Here is a 26,083-nt window from a genome sequence, read left to right on the forward strand (position 1 = left end):
ACAATCTCAGAATCGCTTGGATAGGTAAAAGCATTCCGGAGTTATTACCACATAAAGTGACACATGTCAGATTTGAAAAATCGGCTTCGTCCTGAAGGCCAAAACAGGCTCAGTCCTGAAGGGGTTAACATAAAACAGCAATTTCTCATATTTTTATTAAAATTTCAAAAGCTTTTTTTTTAAGGTACCTGTTCAGTTCTGAAGTGGCTTTGAGGGGCCTAAGTATTAGAAACCCCCATAAACCCCCCCATTTTAAAAACTAGACCCCTCAGAGTATTCAAAACAGCATTTAGAAAGTTGTTTTTTTTAACCCTTTAAGCATTTCACAGGAATTAAAGCAAAATGGAGGTGAAATTTGCAAATTTCCTTTTTCTTGCTGAATTTTATTCCATTTTTTACTGTAACACAGAAGGTTTTACTAGAAAAACACTACTAAATATGTATTGTCCAGATTCTGCAGCTTTTAGGAATGTCCCACATGTGGCTCTATTGTGCTCGTGGACTAAAACACAAGCCCCAGAAGCAAAGAAGGACCTAGTGCATTTTGGAGCCTCTTTTTTATTAGAATATATTTTAGACAGCATGCCAGGTTTGAAGAGATGTTGAGGTGCCAAAACAGTAGGAATCCCCCAAAAGTGACCCCATTTTTGAAACTACACCCCTCAAGGAATTCATTTATGGTTGTTGTTACCATTTTGACTCCACAATTTTTTTCACAGCACGTATTTGAGTTGGGCTGTTTATTTTTAAAAAAATTACTTTTTCCAATAAGATGTCGTTTTGCCTCAAAATGTCTTCTTTTCAGAAGGGATAAAAAAAACCATTTTGTTGCCCAATTTATCCTGAGTGCGGTAATACCCCATTTATGGTGATAAACTGCCGTTTGGGCCCATGGGAGGGCCCAGATGGGAAGGAGCGCTATGTGTTTGTTGGAGTCCAGATTTTGCTGGATTGGTTTTCGGGTGCTATGTCGCATTTGCAGAGCCCCAGAGGTATCAAAGCAATGGAAACCCACCAAAAGTGACCCTATTTTGGAAACTAGACATCTCAAGGAATTCATTTAGACCCCACAGTTTTTTCACAGAATTTATTTGAATTGGGCTGTGAATTTAAAAAAAATTAATTTTTTTTCAAATAAGATGTCGTTTTGGCTCAACATTTCTATTTTTCACAAGGAATAAAATACCCCATTTTGTTGCCCAATTAGTCCTGAGTGCGGCAATACCCCATTTGTTGTGATAAACGGCCGTTTGGGCCCATGGGAGGGCTCAGAAGGAAAGGATCACCATTTGGCAGAAGCCCCTGAGGTACCAGCACAGTTGAAAACCCAGAGAAGTGACCCCATTTTCAAAACTACACCCCTTAAGGCATTCATCTAGAGGTGTAGTGAGCATTTTGACCCCACATGTATTGTGTAAAAGATAATGTGAATCAGATGGTGCAGAGTGAGATTTGCAATTTTCTATACATATATGCCAATTCAGTGTCAGATATATTGTGCCCAGCGTGTGCCACAGGAGACATACACCCCATAAACTATAATGTAGGTTATCCCGGGTATGGCAATATCCTACATGTGGCTGATAACAGCTGCCTGGGCACACGGCAGGGCTCAGAAGGGAAAGATGAGTGGGATAAGCTGTGCGGAGTGCATCAGGGTAAGTAAAACTGGGGTAGATTAAAAATCAACGGATGTATGATACATTTTAAAACATTCTTTCATACAGAGCCCTGGTTTTTCGGGACACGTGTCAAATTGACATATTGTGTTCTTCCTTATCCCCCTCTTATAGCAGACTTTGCACCTCTTTTGACTTTTTCCCTTCTTGCCAGTTTGGGGAACTTCTTGAAAGTGTTGCCCTGGTAAGATGCGTGTGGCCTCTCTTCCAGAAGTACTGGGTGCTCCCTCTTCTTGGTCCCTAAAGATTAGGTTCTTGATAACCACCTCTTGAAATTCCAGGAAAGTTCCCCTCTGGCCCTTCACATCGACATTCTTCAGAAGAACTTTCCCCGCATTGTGCGGGGTGCTGCTAAAGCCCGGGCTGTTAGTAACAGCCTCGGGCTTCAGGGCAACGATTGGAGACCACTAGCAGTGGTCTCCGATCATATTTAACCCCTCAGATGCGGCGCTCAAGAGCGAGCGCCGCATCTGAGTGATTTTAGAGGGAGGGGTCTCCCTCTCTTATCCCACTGGCATCCCGGCATTCATCGCGGGGTGCTGATGGGTTCTGTGGCAACCTGGGGGCCTAACAAAGGCCCCCAGGTCTGCCTTTAGTAATTGCCTGTTAGGCCATGCCAGAGGCATGACCTAACAGGTGCCTGTCAGTCTTACACTGACCGGCAATAATACACTGCAATACAGAAGTATTGCAGTGTATTATAATAGCGATCAAAAGTTTGCACAGTTAAGTCCCCTAGTCCCCTAGGGTCCCCTAGTCCCCTACGCCACAATCGTAACGACCCGCTGAATAAAATTATTATTTTATTTATACCACACAGTAAACGGTGTAAAATTAAGATGCAAAAAAAAGGGCGAATTTTCAGTTTTTTTCCCAGTACCCAACTAAAAAAGTTATTAAAAAGTTAATCAATAAATTCTATGTACCCCAAAATGGTGTGATTTATAAAATACAACTTGTCTCGCAAAAAAAAAAGCCCTTATACAGCTATGTCAACGCAAAAATAAAAAAGTTATAGATCTTTGAATGCGACGATGGAAAATTTAAAAAATTGCTCGGTCATTAAGGTTTAAAATACCTTCAGTATTAAGGGGTTAAGGGCACAGTCAACTTGGTGTATGTAAACTTCTCAGCCACTGGGAATGTGATGAATGAAAAAAATGCTAAAATCATTGCCTCTAGTATTATTCTGACATTTTCACATTCTTAAAATATAGTAGTGATCCAAACTGACCATAGAGAGGGAATGTGTACTGGGATTAAAGGGGTTGTCTGGGCATTTTCTTATCGATGGCCTATCCATTAGAATAGACCATCCATGTATCAATGGGGGTCCGACTCCCAGCACCCTCACTGATCTGCTGACTAAAGGGGCCAAGGCATTTTCGCCACCGCCTCTTCAGTTTTTATCAGGCACAGCACCATACACTTCTGTAGCAGCTGTGCCTGGAATTGCTGCTCAGTCCCATTGGGACTGGAAGTGCAATGCTAGCCAGATATGTACCGCACTGTGCCTGTAAACTAAGAAAAGATGGCGGTGACAAACGCCCTATCCCCATCAATCAGCTGATCTGGGGGTGCCAGGAGTTCGACCCCCACCCCCCCCCACGATCTGATATTGATGACCTATCCTAAGGCCATCATGAGGGGTACAGGGCTGAATTCGACTTTACTAGTTTGAAAGAGTCAAAATCGCGGCGCGTTGATAGGAGGAATTAATCTAATTAATTTGATTAATCGCCTAGTCCTAAGCTGAATGTTTTAGAATTTACCATAAAGTAATATTTATACCTATTTTATTTTTTAGAGAAAAATGGCATTAGAAGAACATGTCCAGAAGAGCTAAACTATCACAATTGAGCCAGGCCATACTCACCCAGGAATATAATATGGATGTTGGAGTATCTACAAAAAAATGTGGTGCACCTTCTACAGGTTCCAGATATGCTTTGTTCTCATCTTCCTGTTGGTGGTGCTGGTGTTGGTTAGTAACATCAATCTGGTAGAGGTAAGATGGAAAGTTTGTCTTTGTGCTTTTGGTTTGAGAATTAAAGGGGTTGTCTAGTCTAGAAAACCCATATTTAAATTCTTTATTTGGAAATTCTAACTTAATAATGTTGGGTCCCCCATTCATGGCCCTCCTTGCTCTGGAGGACTCAGCACGTCCTTGAATTATATGGACAGCCCATGATTTCAGTGGGAACTGTGTAATGTTTAATTTCCCTTGTAATGGCATTGCAGGGGATCTGAACATGCTGCCAGATATCCCACAGATTAAAGAGGATCGCTGGGGGAACCATCAGTGGGACACACTGGGATCAGTTTAAAACCCAAAAAAGCATACAACACCTTTAAAATTTATACCTGAAACATGGGCTTTATATTTCTTGACATTTGGTGTACTTACATACGGTGTATATAAAAAGTCCTCGCACCCCATCCCCAGGACTTTTATTTATTTTTTGTGTAACAACATTTAAACGCTGTGAAATTAATGAGGGTTTTCTCACACTGATCAATATAAGAAGACTCTTTAAAGGGAATGTGTCGTGAATTAAACCTTTTTTTTTTTATAAGTGTCGTTACTTATTGCTAGTATATTTTTTAAGTTTTTTGCTGTATTTTTTTTTTTCTTCCATATGGTGGAAAGTATTAAAAATTAAATAATAATTTGACATGTTTTCCTATGTTGGCCACCAGGGGGAGAACTTCCCAGAATTACAGCAAGGTGAATAAGGCAAAGCAACCTGACTCACAGCTGCCGTAAATGTGGGAGGGAATCTCACCCCCCCCCTCCCACAAGCCAGGAAAAGGTGTCTTCAAATTGCTAAGCAGTGTACGGCAGCCATTTTGGGTGTGATTCTGCATCTGGCAGAAGTTATAGGACACACCAAAAGGCTAAGGGTATGTTCACACGCTCACTAAACAAAGGGAAAACAGCTCCTGATTTTCAGCCATTTTTTAATCAAACTCACGTTTTTTACGGCCGTTTTTGGAGCTGTTTTTCTATAAAGTCAATTAAAAACGGCTCCAAAAACGTCCCAAGAAGTGATGTGCACTTCATTTTGGTGGGCGTCTTTTTACGTGCCGGTTTTGGAAAACGACCACGTAAAAAACGCCCTGTCTGAACAGAACGCCGTATTTCCCATTGAAACCAATGGGCAGATGCTTGTAGGCATTCTGCTTCCGATTTTTCAGCTGAAAACACTGCGTGTGAACATACCCTTAGAATGATGAAAGTGAAGTGAATGACTTTTCAGTTGACTGGTTCACACGCCGTGTATTTGACACGTTTTTTTTTTTTGCACATTTTACGTGGCAAAAAGCACATTAAAAAAAAATGTTTGATTACACTTGATTTTGCGTGTTTGGGGGATTTGGGTGTGTGTGGGGGGGGGGGGCACTGATAAGCGGCTATGAAGTATCAGCGGCGCCCGTGCACACTCCGCTATGACACACACACACACACACACGAAAAGTCTTACAGGGGTCGTCCAGGAAAACATGGCGCCGCACCTGTCCTCAGGTCGTGTGTGGTATTTACAGCTCTGTCCTATTCACTTCAATGGAGGTGAACTGCAATCCCAGACACAACCTGAGGACAGGTGCGGCGCTGTGTCTCCAATCCAGACACCCCCTCCTGTCCTGAGATGACCCAACGGGGGAGGCGGGTGTCAGAGCCACCCAGCGCCATCACTGCAGACAGAACCACACAACTACGGCATGAGGGCAGGGCTTGCCCTGAGTGCAGTGTCTCTTGATATGGACAGATTTATAGTCACATGAACCCCGTCTGCATCAGAACCGGTAACCTAGGTCCGATCACATGACAGAGGGGGATCACCAAAAACCCTGTGCACCCTCAGCCCGTCCATGCATCCCTTTCCTGGTTATATCTGCTTCTGGGAAAGCTGGGTGACCACCATTACCCCCTCCTACTGGAGTGTGTTTGGGGATGTGACTAATGAACCTCTCAGTCTCAGCACAACTAGAGAGATTTACCGTTCAGGGATCTGGGAAAGCTGGGTGACCACCAAACACACTCCAGTAGGAGGGGGTAATGGTGATGTGACTAATGAACCTCTCACACTCCAGCAGGAGGGATAATGGTGGTCACCCAGCTTTCCCAGACCCCTGAACGGTAAATCTCTCCAGTTGTGCTGAGACTGAGAGGTTCATTAGTCACATCCCCAAACAGTCTCAGCACAACTAGAGAGATTTATCGTTCGGGGCTTTCCCAGTACAGTTGCATCATGTGTCCTTCATACAAGGGGGGCCGTCGGGGGTCACGAGAGCGGTGGACTGTCAGAGTGGGACAGACAGCGACACACACCTTATCTGCAGTGCAGCTGGTCTTCAGTATGGCGCCTGCTATCTCCCTGCAAACAGCTGCTCTGCTGTGTGACTCTGACCTGCGTCTGCGCAGTACAGAGCCAGAGAGCAGAATCAATGGAACGGCTCCCGTTCATTGACTCCTATGCACTGTAGCTGCCGTATTCCATCTCTGTATGTGTCGTTAATCGACACATACAGAGATGAAAAAAAAAATAGCAGCCCCATAGAGAAGTAAAAGAAAGAAAAAAATAAAAAGTACAACACAAAAACACAAATAAATACAATTTATTTTAATGACATACTAAAAGCAATATTATACTATTGTATAATATTATACAAGTGCTCCAGCCCCTTCAAAACCGCTGACTAGCGGGGGTGCCGGGAGTCGGACCCCCATGGATTAGGTATTGATGGCCTATCCTGAGGATAGGGCATCAATTTCTTAGGACTAGAATACCCCTTTAATGTCAAAGTAACATCAAGTCTCTATGAAGTGATCTACATTATTGGGATTGTATGAGATTACAAAAAAGCGCTGCTTTGTTTTCCCCCCACAAAATGCAGCACTCTCTTCTTTCAAGTAAAAGGGCAGAGCCCTTTTTCTTATCTCATACAACCCCTATAATTAAAGTTATGAAAAATGAAATAACAGGAAATAATACTTTTATTGCTATAACACTCTTAAATCATCAGTAAAACAGTCAGTAGTTTGTAGAATTTAGGGCTGCAAGGTTAATTTCACCCTCAGCAGATTTGTTGCAGACATTTTTGTGAAACCTCCACATTCAGGTGCATAGAACTGATTTTCAGTTGCAGAAATTTCAGCAGAAAATCTGCCACGTGTGAATGAGCCCTGATTGTCCTATATTAGGGAGGACCAACTGCTGATAAGAACAATAAAATCTAGTCTGATGTGCGCTGCCAGTTTCTATGAAGGTTCAGAAGCCAGAGAGTTTTCCTCTCCTTGTCCACTGGAATGATCAAAAATCAAGCTTTATGGCCATAAAACCTCCGTGTGACATAATATAGACACCATACGCTCCAAAACAAGTGAAGCGTGGGGGATGCAGAATTATGCTTTGGGGGAGCTTTAGGAAATTTTAAGTTAAATGAATGCATAAAAATACATGGAACGATTAGTGGACAACCTGCTGCAATAGAACTCAACTCCATTTATTTTCCAGCCAGATAGTGGACTCCAATATAAAGTCAAAACTAAATAGGAATGGCTAGAAAGGGCAAACTTCAATCAAACCTGGACTTTGTGGCGGTACATGAAAATTGCAATTCATTTCTGGTCTGCTCCCTATGCAACCTGTCCGCTTTGTTAACTGCAGTGTTCACATGTCAAAGCTAATGGAGACCTTTGCATACTGACTGTAATTGCTGCCAAATGTATCTCTACTATATGCTGACTTATTGGGTCTATTCAAACAATACAGCCAAATTATGTTTTTTGCCATGATTTTGCAAAGGACTTGAATAGTCTTCAATTATTTGTGTTTACTGATTGTAGTAAATAGAGATCACTTGGCAGAGATTAATTTTAAATTTGACAGTTGTAGAAGCAGTGACAACAAGTACAGCCATCTCCATAATCTCCACATAAAGCTAGGCAGAACTTCACTACAGTTGTCGTCATTGGGCGAAAAATGCTCACATCTAGTTGAATTGATAAAGTAAATCATGTGTCAGACTTATTTTTCTTTACTTGAAATCTGCAGTAAACACAGAGAAAATATTATTGATTTGCTTTTATTAATTTTATATATTTTTACATATTTTCCTCGGCAGCATTTAAATCATAGGATGGGCCTGGAGCCAGAATGGACAGAAGTACACAGTGATCCAGCTCATTCTCTATCACCAGTGAACAGGAAACATTGTGATTATCGGTATCAAATTCTGTCCAAATCCGAGTATGAAGAACAGAAATCTTTACTGAATATTCTGGAATGGCCTGGCCCACCACTTGACAAGATTGAGTTTATGAAAAGTACAGATGCGGCTCATAGTCATTTTGTCATTTTACAGTCTCAGTCGTCATTTAAGGTGGGGGACGTATTAGAAGTGCTAGTAAGAATGCATGACTTTGAAGGGAATCCAAAGCACTATGGAGGAGACTATTTGCAAGCAAAAATCCATTCTCCGTTATTAAAAGCTGGTGCGGTGGGAAAGGTCTTGGACCATCAGAATGGATTTTATAGTGTGTACTTTTCATTACTTTGGCCTGGTAGGGTGACTGTTTCGGTGATTCTGGTTCACCCAAGTGAAGGGATTCGAATCCTTCACCGATTACGTGAAGACAGACCAGACCGAGTTTACTTCAAAAGTCTGTTCCGTTCAGGTGACTTTTCTGAAACCACAATGTGCAATGTTTGTCTGCCTAAGAAGCAACCAATATGCAATTACACCGACCTTCAGACTGGAGAACCGTGGTTCTGCTACAAGCCAGACAAGTTATCTTGCTCAAGTCGAGTAAATCATGCTAAAGGAGGCTACATGAAAAATCTTTTGACTTTCCATGATAACATGTTCTTTCAAAGGTATTCTGTATTCGGGGTGAATTACTGTTTTTACTGTAAAAGTCCGACAGTTCTGCTAAAAATGGCACCAATTGCAACCCAAAAATATCTAGACAAATGTTTGTGTGGGTTGATAAGTCCTGATGCTGAAGTGACGTATTGTAAAGTTCTTCAAATCTAGCCAATGAATGAACCAACCAAACTATTCCATTCCATTATTTCTTTCTACCTGCAGATGCTGAAAAATGAAGCCGTGCTAATTCTCTTGGCTACAAAAACCTTAATTTTGTGTTCTCGTTTTTTGTTTGTTTGTGTTTTTTTGAAGTGGTGTGAACATAAAAGTACCCATCCTGGCAAGTGGCCCTGACACCGTGACCGTGCATCCTTGGAAAGTGAAAGGTAATTCTTTCCAGAACGTATTTACCTCACCAATTTCTAATTTTATCTGTATTCAACAACAAATAATGGGCCTCATCCACAACATTCAATCAGATTGCAGTTTTCATTTTTCTAAGGTAGATTAGAAAATGAAAAAAGCAATTTGGTTGGTTGCTATGGATAACTGGTTCTTTTTCCTCCGCACTAGAATTATATACATCTCCCCATTGGGCATAAAATCGAAAGAATATTTTCCTGGGTTAAAACAATTACAATCTTAATCTGTCTTTAAAACTATTGCAGGCAAATGGTTCAATGCAGTTATCTGGAGCATCATTCATTCTATGTTGAAGGTCCAGGGTCCTCGCCCTCAGGGGCGTAGCTAGGGGGGCAGGCGGGGCATGTGCCCCTGGGTACAATTCGGAGGTAGGGAAGGGGGGGCACTGCAGAGCAGCCGTATCAAAACAGCTGATCGCTGCCGACAGGCACCCTGTATGCTGGACGGCTGCAGCAGCGATCAGCGTTAGGCTGGGTTCACACACCCTATTTACAGACGTAATTCAGGCGTTTTAACTTCGAATTACGTCCAAAAATACGGCACCAAAGCGTCGGCAAACATCTGCCCATTCATTTGAATGGGCTTTACGATGTTCTGTGCCGACGGTCATTTTTTTTACGTAAAAAAGACGTCCGCGTCAAAGAAGTGCCTATCATTCCATGGAAAAACAGCTCTGATTACGTCCGTAATGGACGCTGCAAAAAACCGCCAGCACATGCCATTACGTCTGAAATTCCGGACCTGTTTTCTCCTGAAAACAGCTCCATAATTTCAGCCGTAACGGAGGCTGCCATGTGAACATACCCTTAGGAGGAGTTCTTGCGGCGGCGTTCTGACTGGGGTCGGTGCCGGCCCGGTAGTGGAACAGTCTAGTCACCTGACCTGTCATCTGACCGCAGCACGTCAGTGACATGAGGTCAGGTGACTCAGGTCAGGTGACTGGACAGGTCCACTCCCAGGCTGGCACCGGCCCCAGTCAGAAGGCTACCGCTACCGTTCTCCGCTCTGGCGGCAGTGTGGCACTAATTACAATGGGGGGTGTGTATGTGGCACAAAGTACAAGGGGGGAGGGGGTTGTGTGGCACTATGTACAGGGGGGGGGGTTGTGTGGCACAAAGTAGAAGGGGGGGCAGTATGGCACTATGTACAAGGGAGCGCTGTGTGCAATGTCTACAAGGGGGCTGTGTGTGGTGCTATCTACAAGGGGGGCTGTGTGTGGAGCTATCTACAAGGGGGGCTGTGTGTGGCCCTATCTACAAGGGGGGCTGTGTGTGGCCCTATCTACAACTTGGGGGTTGTGTGGTGTTAACTACAAGTGAGGGGCACTATCTACAGGGGGCTGTGTGTGGCGCTATCTACAGGGGGCTGTGTGTGGCGCCATCTACAGGGGGCTGTGTGTGGCGCTATCTACAAGGAGACTGTGTGGCGCTATCTACAAGGGGGCTGTGTGTGGCGCTATCTACAAAGGGGCTGTGTGTGGCGCTGTCTACAAGGGGGCTGTATGTGGCGCTATCTACAAGGGGGTGGGGCGCTATCTACAAGGGGGCTGTGTGTGGCGTCTTTAATTTATTAACTTATTGTTATGGTAACTCCCTTATATAACTATATTGCTTGTAAAATGTAGAAATGGTTTTATGCTCGAGTTACATTAAAACAATTTTGAAAAAAAAAAAAAGACACCACAAACATGGCAAGGGTGAAGGAGATGTTGGGAAAGAAGTTGGGGTGGGGGGACGCCAATCTGAATCTTTGCCCCGGGTGCTGGAGAACCTAGCTGCGCCTCTGCTCGTCCTAATGATTGTAGCTTTTGGTTTCCATATTCTAGCTAGATAATAGCAGTAGCCGGGTAGTGTACCATAACTTATAATACACATCTCAAAGCTTTGGAACCTCTCAGCTAATGTTTTCCTCGTTCTTTTCTAACAATGTCATACATCAGATGGGGTGGGTGCTTTGTGCACCTTTGAAAATGTATGTAGGTCTTGTCATCCAGCTGTCCTGGAGTTTTAAACCGCACACTTGTTTAGCTATGTAGAGGTATGGGGATGGGTGAAGTATTGCTTCAAGACTAGCTAGACTTGCCATTCAAAAGTCTGCAAAATCAAGTTGACAAACCGCGTGGGATAAGAAATACCAGTTATTATTGGTTGTCCGGTAACCAAGGACATCACAAGTAATGAGTAACATGTTTATAAACCTGACAAGAGGTCAACTCAAGGCTGCTGCAGGAAACGTACCAATTTTCTTCTCATAAAGGTTCTACAGCAGCTGGTACAATGTACCACACCTTAAAGGCTATGTACAACGTGTTTTTGTTTTCTGTTCTTTTGATAAAAATGTGTATTAGTGTGTTTGGTGCAACTTTCTAATTACTTTTTATTGAAAATTACTTTTACTTTTTGAGATACAGCTGCTTTGTATCCTGTATACCGAGCAGCTGTATCTAGCGCTGAGACCTGAATCCGTCAGGTCAGCGGGACTGATGGGTTCAGTGGGTCCTGCGTGTCTCTGCCACGCAGTATCCACCTGTTATCGATCACATCTATGTTATGAACTTAGATGTGATCCTTAACCTACTGGCTGACACTGAGCCCGTCAGTCCCGCGGACCTGAAGAATACAGGTTTCAGCGCAGCTGTATCTCAAAAAGTAAAAATATTTTTTAATAAAAGGTAATTCGAAAGTTGCACCAAACACATTGATACACATTTTGATTTTAAAAAAAAACAACACAAAAGCATGTATTCAAAGGTGTACATAGCCTTTAAGGTGTGGTACAGCCTGGACCGCCACTATGCAGGAAAAAGAGTGAAGGGGGGCTGCAGCGTTAAAACAGCCCTGCAAGCCCCTTCATTTGCAAGATTACTCTAGCCATATGCCATGACCTTTTTGGATGGGAATAACCCATAAATTATAATATTGATATTTCCCAGCAATGAAAGTCATTTTAGTGTCAAATTGCAGATGAAGTATGTATGTCACTGATCATATATCAAATTTATGATATTAATTGTTTTATTCATTTTTATTCTTTTTATTTTTTAGATAAATATCATCTTCTTCACAGCTCTAAGTTGCTCTCATCAGGTTATTATTATAGAGATCAATGGATGTCAGGGAGATCCATACTATGGCAGTTCGACATGCCTTCTGACATCACTGATTGTTTACAAGGGAAGGTGGTTCATTTGTTTGGAGACTCTACAATAAGGCAGTGGTTTGAATATCTCACAGATGTTGTGCCAGGTGAACGCATTGTATCAGCATTTCTTACTATTTTATTATTAGAGCCGTTTGTTCTTCATATATCCCTTCTTTATAAGACATAACCATTTAAAGAACTGCTGTTTCGTACTGAACAAAATGATACAGTATGGAACAGCAGTTCCGTGGGGAGGCAGAGACCCCTAGAATCATAAATGTATATGATGCCAGCAGTTACGGTCATCTGTAGCGTGGTCGTGCCGGGAAATCCGTCCGTTTTTCACGGTCCGATCTCGGTCGTGTGCCAGAGCTATTAGATGCACATCTGATACATCTATGTATGTCTATCCTGTATAGTTCTTAGGCTTTCAGATTTAGTTAACCCCTTAGTGACCAGCCTATTTTAAACCTTGATGACCAAGCTATTTTTTACGTTTTTCCAATGTCGCATTCCAAGAGCTTGTTTTTTGCGAGACAAGTTGTATTTTTAATGCACCATTTTTTTTTGCCGCATAATGGGGAAAAAAACGTTGCCACTCTTTTTTTTTTTTTTTTTTGCGTCTTTAATTTACACCGTTTACCGTTTGGTATAAATAACATAAGAACTGTATTCAGCGGGTTGTTACGATTGCGACAATACCAAATTTATATAGTTTTCTTATGTTTTACTACTTTTACGCAGTAAAAACGCTTTTTTTTTCAAAATTGTCTCCATATTTGAAGAGCCATAACTTTTTATTTTGCCACCGATGCAGCTGTATGAGGGCTTTTTTTTTTTGCGGCACGACTTGTAGTTTCTATTGGTACCATTTTGGAGTACATGTGACTATTTCATCACTTTTTTTAAAGGCAGGGTGAACAAAAAATGTCATTTAATTTTTTTACAGCGTTCGCCGAGCGGGTTAAATAACATAATAACTTTATAGTTGGGGTCGTTAAGGATACGGCGATACCAAATATGTATCATAATAAAGCATTTTGTAAGGGGAAAAGGTGTTTGTTTTTTTTCTTGTGTTTTTCACTTCTTTATTACACTTTTTTTACATTTATTTTACTAGTCCCACTTTTATAATACACAGCAATACTTCTGTATCACAGTGTATTACTGCCTGTCCGTTTACAACGGAGAGTTACCAGCAGGCATCCACTACAGGCAGACCTTTAGAAGACACTGGCAGCCTGCGATTTCATAGCAGGGTGCCGGTGGAGTGAGTGAGGGAGCTCCCTCCCTCTCCAAAACCACTTAGATGCGGTACACGCTATAGAGCGCCGCATCTAAGGTGTTAAACGAGCGGATTTCGATACGCCCATTCGAGCAGTGATACCCCAAGTTCTCAGCTAGCTCTGGTCGCTGAGAACGGAGTTTTAACTGCTCCCGGCGCCGCAGATTTATTCTGATGCAGCGCAGTGAAAAGGAGTATGCATCAGAATAAAGCCTGTTAGTGGCCGCCGTGAAAAGGCGTATTGGTCGTCACTAACAGGTTAATCTTCCTTACATACCTTTTATTGACTCTGTTTAGGTGTTGGAAGATGTTTTTTAAATGTACTAAAAAGAAAAGGTCTTCCTACTTTTAAGTTGAGGTTTTGATATTTTACTATAGACTTAATGTAACACCTGGAAACGCACCACAAAAACGCGACTATAGACACTATGAAAAACGCATAATAATGGCAGTGTCACGCATGCATTTTTTTATGCTGTTTTTGGCTAATTTTTTGAGCCAGACCAAGAAGTGGACACTAAAGAAAAAAGATACATTAGTGTTTTCTTAAAAATAAAATAATAAAAAGTCGTCCTAGCAATCAGCTGATTGCCACGTCTGGCTTCTCTGCTCCCTGGCAGGGGTACCCATGGCCAGCCACACAAATGTAGCATTACATGGCGACCATTCACGTAACGGCTCTCCATTCTGGCACATACGACATCCATTTGCCCTATTCGGGCATATGAACAGGGGTTGTCGTTGTGAGACAACTTTTTTAACCCCTTCCCGACATTTGACGTACAGTACATGTACGTCATTGGTCGGGGGAATAGAGTATGAAGCGGGCTTACAAGCTGAGCCGGCTCCATACAGAGCAGGTGTGAACTGTATATTGCAGCTGACCTCTCGCTTGAATGGCAATAGCAACCGCGCCATCTAAACCCTTTGTCACCCCATCAGAGCCACTCGATTGCATGGTGCAGATGGATTGTCATGGCAGTCAGAGGCCTAATGAAGGCCCCCAGGTCTGCCAGGTTGGTCCTTCCACTGAGCCCTCCTTCTAATAAGCCTGCAAAATGCAAAATATACTGCAATACATAGGTATTGCAGTGTACCGTGCAAGTGATTTAGCGATTGCATGTTCGAGTTCCCTAGTGAGACAAAAAAAAGGAAAAAGTACTTTAATAAAGTTTGTATGAATACAGAAAAAAAAAATTAACCCCTACTGCACGAGTTACTGAACTAACCAGATAGCTACCGTGAACCGGGAGATCAATTGTCGCCAGCTAACGATGGTGATCTCTGCAATTAACCCCTTAAATGTAGCGGTCAATAGCGATCGTCGCATTTAGGGGGGCTTGTATCAGATCGGCAAACACCACAACGCGATCGCTGGGGTTGCCAATGGTTGGCCTGACAATGGTCCCCGGTTCTGCCAAGTACAGAAGCCTATGAGGACCCGCCTCTACCAGGTCCTGATGGGCTTGCTGTCAGTGTCACACTGAAAGCTCCAATACACTACACTACGTATTGTAATGTATTAGTTATAGATATCGGTGTTGCAGGTCTTCAAGTCCCCTAGTGGAACAAAAAAAAAAAAAGTTACAAAAAAATCAACAAAAATGTTGTAGAAAAGTATAAAAATAAGTTCTAAGTTAAAAAACAAACAAAAACCAACTGCCTTTTTTCCTATAATACTGCCAGAACTACTGGGGTTTTTTTGGTCACCTTGCATCCCAAAAGAAATTAAATAAAAAGTAATCAAAAAGTCTTGTGTACCACATTACTAATTACTAATAACTGCAGCTTTCCCCGACAAAAAAATCAAGCCCTCACACAGCTCCATTGGCAGAAAAAAAAAAGTTATTGGTCTCGGAAAATGGAGATACAAAACAATATTTTTTTATTTTGTAAAATTAGTAAAGTATTGTCCTGCAGAATTAAGTCAACATGTCATTTTTACCACACGGGGTCACTGTAAAAGTGAAACCCAAAAAACAATGTATGAATTGCTGGTTTTTTTTTCCATTCCACAATTTTTTTATTTTTTTTTTAATGTTTATTAGTACTTTATATGGTACATTACAATGGTTTCATTAAAAACTACAACTCATCCCACAAAAAAAAAGTCCTCATATGGCTATGTCGACGGAAAAATAAAAAACTTGTTATGGCGAGTAAGAAAAAACTAAAAGGAAATAAACAAAAAAGGTTGTGGCGCGATGGGGTTAATGAAAAGATATACAACTTTCCTCTAGATTTCCCATTTATAAATTGCAAATATTCGACATAAGGTGTCCTTACTTTTTCATGTGACTGTATGTCGGCCATGTAAAGTGTTTTTTTTTTTTTTTTAATTTTTTAACGTATGCGGACAATGTCAAGAACAGACCAGAAAACTCAGTTCTGACCAAAGTTAGGGTACGAACACACACATAGTATTGAGGGCGGATACACTGCGTCAAGCTGCGGAGCGTATTCCGCCCTGAACACTGCAGGGAATGCCGTCCGAAATCCCGCACCACACTGTGGTGCGTTTTTTCCTGGCGTAAATTCCACTGCGTAAATTATCGCACATACTTACCCCCTCCCTCCTTTGATGTCTGCTCCGACCTCCCTGGATGATGTTGCAGGCCAGGTGACCGCTGCAGCCTGTGATTAGCTGCAGCGGTCACGTGCCCTGCTACGTCATCCAGGGAGGCCGAACTGGAGAAGCAGGGAACTCTAGGTTAAGTATAACTTTATATATTTTTTTCCCTTCCCTTTTTTGAGGCAGAATCGCTGTGATTCCGCCGCAAATATCGCCGCACACACCACTTTTTTGCGGGTTTAAGCACCCCATTGAATTCAATTTGAAAACCCACAACAGAAGAGCTTAGATTCCGCAGCATTAATTGACATGCTGCGCTTGAAGAATCCGCTTCGCAGATCAATTTATGTGCGTTTTTTTCGGCTGCGTTTTTTGCGCAGTGTGGGGACGAGATTTGTTGAAATCTCACCCACACTGCTGCTACTGTAAAATGCTGCAGATTTTCCGCAATTAATCCATTACGGAAAATCTGCAGTGTTTACGCTGTGTGTGTTCGTACCCTTAGGGTATGGTCACATGGAGTTTTTTGCAGGCAGAAAATGTTGCCTGGAAAAATCAGCTCTGAATTTTTTTAAGTGGTTTTGCACCACACACATTTTTGGGCGCGGTTTTTTGAGGCTTTTTTTTACCTATTTCCTCAACCGACAAAGGGAATCACCGCGAGCGGTTTTTGCTGTCTCCCATTGAGTTTTCAATGGGACTTTTGAGGCGGAAAACGTCTCAAGATAGGGCGTCTCAAAAAACGCCTCCACCTCCTATTGAAATCAACAGGAGGCAATTTTGGCCAGTTTTTGCCCCGGTTTCCATGGCAAAAGACTCATCGTGAACAGGGCCTTAAAGTGCAATGCGGCAGCAAACTTAACGATTGGTTAACAATCGCACAATTTGCAAGACAAAATTGAGCACACATAAACAACAATACGAATACACTTGCAAGTGTTTGTATTTTTTTTTTTTTATAAAACATATCCTTACGACCTAAAATTTAGTTGAATGGAACTAATTTTCAGAAATTTCTGCAACAAAATCCGCTGTGTGTGAATCTATCCCAATAGGGCAAAAATGTGATGCGCTAACTTGAGACGATGGTATCCTGTGTTGGAAGTCACTTGTTAAAAATAATATATATTTTAGCAACTTACTTTATAGCTGTGTTATTTAGGTGTTGATGATTTAATTCCATAGTTTTATAAATAATTGGGATTTAAATGATTCATTTATTCTTCTATTTTAGAGCTAAAGCCATTTGACCTGGGAAGCCCTAAGAATGTTGGTCCATTCTTGTCTGTTGATGTCGACCATAATATAATGCTGAAATTCCGCTGTCATGGGCCACCTATTCGCTTCTCAACCGTGTCAAGCAATGAACTGCGTTATATTGCCAATGAATTGGATGGTATAGTGGGAGGAAAGAACACTGTTGTAGCCATAACCATCTGGTCTCACTTTAGCACCTTTCCAGTGGAGGTGTACATAAGACGCCTTCGGAACATACGAGCGGCTCTTCTTCGATTACTGGAGCGCAGTCCAACCACGGCTGTTATCATTCGCTCTGCCAATGTCCAAGAGCTTGGACCTGAAGTGAGCCTCTTCAACAGTGACTGGTATTCTCTGCAGCTAGACACTGTAATGAGGTCTATGTTTTCTGGACTTCATATTAAAATTGTGGATGCTTGGGAGATGTCACTTGCACACTATCTGCCACATGCGTTACACCCAAACCGTATTATTATAAAGAATCAGATAGATGAGTTTTTGTCATTTATTTGTCCCAATTGAGTATCAGGTTCTTTTAGGTTTTGTTTCTGGAAATAAGTTATCTTGCACCTAGGAATGGGAAACCCTCAGAATAATCTGATTAATTTGTTTATTTTCAAGCATTTTTATATAGCTACGTTGTTATGTAGTTCTGACTGCTATCTACTCATTTGCACTGGTTTGTTTCTTGGAGCAGTCTCTCTTTGTGGCTCCTATAATTAATAAAAAATAAAATAAAAAAAGACCTAGCTTGTTTATCATTATAAAAGATAAATGGATTTTATGCATATAAAGAAGGGTGCAGACCTCTGATATAGAACACTCTTCTAGTCTGTTTGCTGTTTTTTAGCTTTTGACTTCTCTCTAGAATCCGTAATAATGTATAATCTTGTGCTTTAACGTTTTTGAGAGTGCCCTAACTTGTACAGATGGGGCGAGAAGTGATATCCTGACACAAGAATACTGTCTCTAAAGTCCTGTTGTTGACTCATTTTTTTCAAAGCATTTTGAATTTTTTACCTTTCGTTTGGCCTAGTTGCACTAATGGTAGAATTGTTCTTTAAAACATGTTTGAAAATGTGCCCAAACATAGATATTAATGATAAAAGTATGTTTGCAAGTAGTAGACTGCAGGAGTTTCTGTATGCTTCTGAAACTCCTTAGATATCTTGTTTTCCTCCTTATACCTTCCATTTCCTACTGGCAGATGGTTGATGAGGTGAGGTTTAGCTAAGAGGGAGGTTCTTTGCGTGCCTGGTCTCTTATTGCTGACCGATTGGGGTAGGGCTCCTGCTACTGGGAGTTGCTTTACAGCCAGTGGCAGGTTTGTGAAAAGAATGGGGAATGGGGCACATATGGAAACATTCTTTACTAATTTCTTACAGTGTTTATTGGAATATGTGCCATCACCGGATCAAAGGAAAGTAGGATATTAAAATGATTGTCTCACGAGGGCAACCTCTTTATAAAATGAAGCCGGCTTCTCTTACTGCCCCCCCCCCCCCACACGATTAGCTGTTATTGCTGGGGGAAGCCGCGTCTAGGCATACATTTCCCCTGCAATCCATGTAATGCATTTGTGCCAACTGCACCAGAGCGGGAGACGTCTTCCTCTATAATGTCCATATGTCATAATAGGGCATATGAATGGGTTGTCGTTCTGAGACAACCCCTTTAAGTGAGGGCTTGCTGTGCGTTTGCTGTATTTTCTACATTTAGAGTATATGAAATGGATTTTCAGTTGAAGAGATTTCTGCGACAAACCTGTTGTATGTGAACATACCCTAAGGCTGGATTCACACGAGCGTGTGCCTTTTGCGCACGCAAGAAATGCGGCGTTTTGCCTGCGCAAAAGGCACTTAACAGCTCCATGTGGCAGCAGCATATGATGCGCGACTGCGTGCTTTTTGCGCAGCCGCCATCATTATGACACTCCATTTGGATGCTTGTAAACAGAAAAGCACGTGGTGCTTTTCTATTTTCAGTCATCCTTTTGACAGCTGTTGCGCGAATCACGCTTTTCGCACGGACGTATATCCCGTTCGTCTGAATAAGCCCTAAGAGTTGCATACTTCCAAAGTAGATTGGATCAGGTGTTAGAAAACGCATGAATAAATTTGTTAATAGTATTGTTAAACTTCATATTTATTGAACAGAATATATGTGAATTCCTTAGTATTTTATGTGTTTCAATGTAATATTTAGGCCTCACACACGACCGTAGCCATGTGCACCGCCGTGATTTTCGGGTCGGCCAGCAGCGGACTGTCAGCTGCGAGCCGCCCGCAAATCGCAGGCCATGCACATGGCCGCGGCCATTATTTTCAATGAGCCTGGACCGCAGAACACAGCCGTAATAAGACATGCCCGTTCTTTCTGTGGTCCGGGCTCCCGGGCCATGCACGGACCGTGAAAATTACGGTCGTGTACATGGCCCCATAGGAATGGATGGGGCCGCAATTCTCCCGAGGATTTTCGGGGGAATGGCGGCCGCAAAAGCACTTTCGTGTGCATGGGGCCTATGGGGATTAGTTTTATTTAAAAAATTATTTTATTTTTGAGAAGAAATGGCACAGAAAAAGGGAGCATATATATGTGTCATTTGTATCGATCACATAGAAATAATTGTTTCCCTGTTTTATACTTGGCCAATAGTTTTGTGTTAGTGGGCATAGCTAAAAATGGCACAGACGTGTGTCTCATGCCTAAAGGGCACGCAAAAAAAATTCTGTTGGCCAGCTAATGATAGAAGTAGTGTACATTGTAGAAAGTTGCTTTTAAAGGTTCACATGTGAAGTAAATGTTCACACATACCTGCCAGATTTCCTGGAGCATTTATTTTCATTTTGCACTTTACTGCTGCCCTTAATTGAAAAGTTCTATGTCCCACCGACTAGTAATTTTTGGCAGGTGTACGCCAATATATTGTACTTCAAATACATGTGCCCCCCCCCCCCATGCACCACTCATGTGATTTTTTTTTTTCATACGTCTTTTAGAGAAAAATGACATTAAGAATGGGGAATATGGGACATTGTGTATAACAAGTAAGAAATTGTTATGTCGTGTTATTGGGTTAGAACAATCTTTTTGTATGCACCAAGCTTCATTAAAAGAAAATATTGTATTATTGAACAAGTCATTCAAAAAAATTTGAAATATATTTTCCATGATGGTGGATGATTTTTCTTTTCTACATTTATTTATCAACCCGTTTTGTGCAACATTTTCAGTGTAAGTTTTTAGATCTGTCTCAAGGGATAAAAGTCAATAAAGTGTTTTTGTATTTTTCTGTTTTTGTTTTTTTTGTCTTTTTTATTATTATTATTACTATTATTAGTTATTTTATAGAGTCATTAAAGCAGGGGTCTCAAACTCGGCCGGGTAAGTGGGCCGCATATAGAAAAAATGGGAAGTTGACGGGCCGCATTACTTTCAAATTTGATACAATACAAAATTATTGTTAATCAATTCGTTATTTGAACAACTATAACACTATATTACTAGAATAATAATACTACATTACTATAATAATAGCGCTAGGTTTAAAATTTGAGATATTTCTCCACGTGCTTATTTCAACAATCCAGCTTTCCAGTTTAAGTTTTGCTAAATGCAGTCCGGCGGCTCAGTTAGCACACATGTCAAGATTGGGCAGCCCCTTTTTAGATAGTGCCGCAGTGCCCTCTGTGGATGCTGCCGCAGTGCCCTCTGTGGATGCTGCCGCAGTGCCCTCTGTGGATGCTGCCGCAGTGCCCTCTGTGGATGCTGCCGCAGTGCCCTCTGTGGATAATGCAACACACCCCTAGATAAGGCCACAGTGCCCTCTGTAGATAAGGCCACAGTGCCCTCTGTAGATAAGGCCACAGTGCCCTCTGTAGATAAGGCCACAGTGCCCTCTGTAGATAAGGCCACAGTGCCCTCTGTAGATAATGCAACACACCCCTAGATAATGCCAGTGTCCTCTTCAGATACTGTCACACACCCACTTGTAGAGGCTGCCACAGTGCCCTCTGTAGAGGCTGCCACAGTGCCCTCTGTAGAGGCTGCCAAAGTGTCCTCTGTAGAGGCTGCCAAAGTGCCTTCTGTAGAGGCTGCCCCAGTGCCCTCTGTAGAGGCTGCCCCAGTGATGTCAGGGGCTTGCCCAGAGCTGGAGTCCCAGGCAGAGCGCTAGTAGGCTCTTCCTGGGACTCCAGCTGTGCTCCTGACATCACTGGGACTCCTGCTCTGGGGAAGCCCCTGACATCATTGTCGATGTATGGACAGCGATGTCAGAGGCTTCCCCAGAGTCCCGGTGCAGAGCCGATAATAGCGCTCTGCCCGGGACTCCGCTCTGGGGAAGACCCTGACACACTGTCCATATATGGGCAGCGATGTCAGGGAATTCCACAGAGTCCCGGAGCAGAGCCGACACCAGCGCTCTGCTCAAGACCCTGACACACTGTCCATATATGGCAGCGATGTCAGGGAGTTCCACAGAGTCCCGGAGCAGAGCCGACACCAGCGCTCTGCTCGGGACTCCGGCTCTGGGGAAGCCCCAGACATCGCTGTTCATATGTGGACAGCGATGTCAGGGAATTCCACAGAGTCCCGGAGCAGAGCCGACACCAGCGCTCTGCTCGGGACTCCGGCTCTGGGGAAGCCCCAGACATCGCTGTTCATATGTGGACAGCGATGTCAGGGAATTCCACAGAGTCCCGGAGCAGAGCCGACACCAGCGCTCTGCTCGGGACTCCGGCTCTGGGGAAGCCCCAGACATCGCTGTTCATATGTGGACAGCGATGTCAGGGAATTCCACAGAGTCCCGGAGCAGAGCCGACACCAGCGCTCTGCTCGGGACTCCGGCTCTGGGGAAGCCCCAGACATCGCTGTTCATATGTGGACAGCGATGTCAGGGAATTCCACAGAGTCCCGGAGCAGAGCCGACACCAGCGCTCTGCTCGGGACTCCGGCTCTGGGGAAGCCCCAGACATCGCTGTTCATATGTGGACAGCGATGTCAGGGAATTCCAGAGTCTCGGAGCAGAGCCGATGCTAGCGGCTCTGTGTCCCGCGGGCCGCAGATGACAGCCCCAGGAGCCGCGTGCTTGAGTCCCCTGCATTAAAGGGTTATTCCCAAGTTTAGTCAAATTCTTTTTTTTAGACATTCTAAGCTGGAATTAAATAATAAAACATTTGCTGTGAAAAAATTAAAAAAATACATTCCCTAACTACCTTTTTTTTTAAACTTGATAACTCCGCTAATGCTGGTTATCTTTTCTAAAAAGGGGCGAGAGCAGTTCGATGTCAATCAAGCCGCTATGCAGTGTGCCTGCTCCCGATATTGCTAGATACTGTAGTTCTAGCAGCATCGGGAGAATGTTCGTCTCAACCAGGCATGGTAAGCCTGGTTGAGACGAACACACTGTGAATGTCAACAACACGCAACCCTTCTATGCAACACTCTATTCACCCCGTTTCGGCAAGCCACTTCTCCCCCTCTAGCTAAGCTGCACCCCCGCCCCCCCCATGTAATATTTTTAGTCGCCGCACCGGTCCTGCATCAGCACCCGGCGAACAACAGAAAAAAAAAAAAAACTCACCTAAAACGTTCCTACGGAGATCTGAATGGTCCCGTCACTTTTCTTCTTATTGCTACTTGACGCCGCTAGCATTCACAGTAACCATGCGTTGTGGCGCAGATCACGTAATCATATCACACACATGTGATTACGTCATCTGCGCCCACCGCTTTGTTATTGTGAATGGGAGCAGTAAGAAGAAAAGTGACAGGACCGTTCAGATCTTCGTGGGAACGTCTTATGTGAGTTGTTTTTTTCTTCTTTTCATTGGAGCAAAGTCACCAAAGCTGGGAGCATGGACAACGGAATAACTACTATATGGGGTCATGTATGTATATGTTTTGTATATATGTATGGCCATGTATGATACTGTCTGCTGGGGCCCTGTATCTAAGCCAACTTTATGGTAGGCTTCTATACATGGTCTAACAGTCAGTATCACACATGGGCCTGAATCTAAGCCTACGACATGTTTTATTCACTTTTTTTTTTGTTTGTGTTTTTTTTTTACAGGTTTGGTCGTTGGACTACATCGGTTTCGAGGACTACTTTCATGACAGGTTTTTTTTTTTACAATAAAATAGTTAATGAGGGTTGTGTTGGGGGTGCTTTATTTCAATAAAATATTTTATCTATATCTTTGTCTTTTCTTTTAAACTTTTATTACTACCACTTTAGTAATGGCCGCTGTCTGATTGACAACGTCCATTACTAAGGCGGGGCTTAGTGTTAGTGCAGAGGCTAACACTAACCCCCATTATTACTCCGGTACCCACCACCAACAGGGGTGCTGGGAAGAGTCAAGTACTATCCAGTACCCGACCATCTGTTGTGATGGTCGTGCACTGGGGCGGCCGCAGGCTTGTATTATGAGGCTGGAAAGGGCCAAAAACAGTGGCCCTTCTCACCCTTGTAATGCTAGGCTGCTGCTGTGTTGTATCTGGCTGGTTATGAAAAATGGGGGGGACCCCACGTAATTTTTTTTAAATTATTTATTAAATTGTTGGGAAATACTTTTTAAAAAAAGACGTGGGGTTCCACCCAATTTATCATAACCAGCCACATACAACACAGCAGCAGCAACCTAGCATTACAAGGGTGGGAAGTGCCACTGTTTTTTTCTTTTCCCAGTCTAAGGATACCAGCCTGCTGCCGCCCCAGTTCCTGACCATCGCTACAGATGGTTGGGTACTGGATCGTACTCCTCTCTTCCCAACAACACTGTTGGCGGTGGGTACCGGGGTAATACGTACATCTAGATATAGATACAAAATTTTATTGAAATAAAGTACCCCCAACACAAGAAAGAGCCGTCATCTAAGTAGTCCTTGAATCCAACGTAGTCCAACAACCGAACCTGTAAAAAAAATGGGGCAGCTATGTTGGGCATTATATTGTATGGGGGGGTATACATACCCCATATTAGCCTTATTTAATGGGGCACAGCAGATAGTAATCTTATATAGTATAAGATTTGTGTCTGCTGTGCACCTGTATCTAAGGCCTTATTCACACGAACGTATTTAACGTCCGTGATACGCACGTGAAAATCATGCGCGTCGCACGGACCTATGTTAGTCAATGGGGCCATTCAGAAATTCCGTGATTTTCACGCAGCATGTGTCCGCTGCGTAAAACTCACGACATGTCGCACCCATTGAAGTCAAAGGGGCCGTGAAAATCATGCGCAGCACACAGAAGCACTCATTCGTGTAAATAAGGCCTTAGCCTAACTTTTTGTTGGCTTAGATACTTGATATAACAGACAGTTTCACTCATGTACCCTGTATGTAAGCCTACCCCATGTGTTATAAGTTTTGTATGTGCTTGTGTTTTTAGAACGTTTTGGTTGCTTGACTAAGTTGGGTTCGAAGACTACTTTAGTAACGCAATTTTTTTTTCTAAAGGGAAGGTGTAGTGAACAAATAATTATTTAAAAAAAAAGTTTTACTGTATTCTGAAAAAAACTTTAGAAAGGACAGCACAAGGAATCATTTCACAAAAGAATGCTTCAGGCCTAATTTATATATTTTAATCCGGTTACACTGGACCTATTGTACTACGTAGGATATTCAGTGGACTACTGCGATGATCTACGATTTTTGTTTAAATAAAATGGTTAGCGAGGATTCTGTGGTGGATTATTTATTTAAATATTTTTTTGGGGGAATATCTATGTTTTTTTATACTTTATTAGCGCATAAATAATGACCGTTGTCATTTTGACGACGTCCATTAGGCTAGCAGTAAACAGCCACTACCCCGGTATCAACCTCCACTACGGTTATCTGGAAGAGCCTGGTACGATCCAGAGATGGTGGATAACTTGGGCGGCCGCAGGCTGGTGTTATTAGCCTGGGAATGGACAAAACCAGTAGCCCTTCCCACCTGTGTAATGCCAGGCTGCTGCTGTGTTGTATCTGGCTGGTTATTAAAAATGTAGGGGCCCCTCCCATTTTCGCAACCAGCCAGATACAACACAGCAGCAGCAGCCTAGCATTACAAGGGTGGGAATAGTCCACTGTTTTTGGCCCTTCCCAGCCTCATAATACCAGCTTGCGGCCGCCCCAGTGCCCGACCATCACAGCAGATTGTCGGGTACTGGATCGTACCTGGCTCTTCCCGGCACCTCTGTTGGTGGTGGTGGGTACCGGGGTAATAATGGGTGGTTAGTGTTAGCCTCTGCACCGGCTAACACTAAGCCCCGCCTTAATAATAGATGCTGTCAATCAGCCAACTGCCATTATCTAGGCCAGGGGTCTCAAACTCGGCCAGGTAAGTGGGCGAAAATATAAAAAATGTGAAGTGGTTGGGCCACATTACTTTCAAATTTGATACAATACAAAATTATTGTTAATCAATTAGTTATTTGAACAACTATAACACTATATTACTATAATAATACCGATAGGTTTAAATTTGAGAGATTTCTCCACGTGCTTATTTCAACAATCCAGCTTTCCAGTTTGTGTCGCTAAATGCAGTCTGGCGGCTCAGTTAGCACACATGTCAAGATTGGGCAGCCCCTTTTTAGATAGTGCCCTCGGTGGATGCTGCCGCAGAGCCCTGTGTAGATGCTGCCACAGCAGTGCCCTCTGTAGATGCTGCCACAGCAGTGCCCCCTGTAGATGCTGCCACAGCAGTGCCCCCTGTAGATTCTGCCACTCTGCCTGGGATTCCAGCTCTGCTCCTGAGATCACTGTCCATATATGGACAGAGATGTCGTCCCAGGCAGAGCGCTAGTAGGCTCTTCCTGGGACTCCAGCTGTGCTCCTGACATCACTGGGACTCCT

The 26,083-nt window shown here is 43.0% G+C and overlaps 1 protein-coding gene across 2 annotated transcripts in view; it reads left to right on the forward strand.

The window, feature by feature from the left end:
• NXPE3 (neurexophilin and PC-esterase domain family member 3) overlaps nucleotides 1-20,494 on the forward strand; it is a 42,877-nt gene extending 22,383 nt beyond the window's left edge. The window contains exons 2-6 of one of the 2 annotated variants that reach the window (XM_075852801.1): nucleotides 3,487-3,687; nucleotides 7,809-8,560; nucleotides 8,865-8,938; nucleotides 12,020-12,220; nucleotides 17,208-20,494. In XM_075852801.1, coding sequence (XP_075708916.1) covers nucleotides 3,595-3,687; nucleotides 7,809-8,560; nucleotides 8,865-8,938; nucleotides 12,020-12,220; nucleotides 17,208-17,752 — 1,665 coding nt within the window. In that variant the 5' untranslated portion in view covers nucleotides 3,487-3,594 and the 3' untranslated portion in view covers nucleotides 17,753-20,494. The remainder of the gene's footprint in view (nucleotides 1-3,486; nucleotides 3,688-7,808; nucleotides 8,561-8,864; nucleotides 8,939-12,019; nucleotides 12,221-17,207) is intronic. The other variant, XM_075852802.1, reaches the window with a different exon arrangement.
• Nucleotides 20,495-26,083: the final 5,589 nt, after the last annotated feature.

This window comes from Rhinoderma darwinii, chromosome 2 (genome assembly GCF_050947455.1).
Source record: "Rhinoderma darwinii isolate aRhiDar2 chromosome 2, aRhiDar2.hap1, whole genome shotgun sequence".
NCBI lineage: Eukaryota > Metazoa > Chordata > Amphibia > Anura > Rhinodermatidae > Rhinoderma > Rhinoderma darwinii.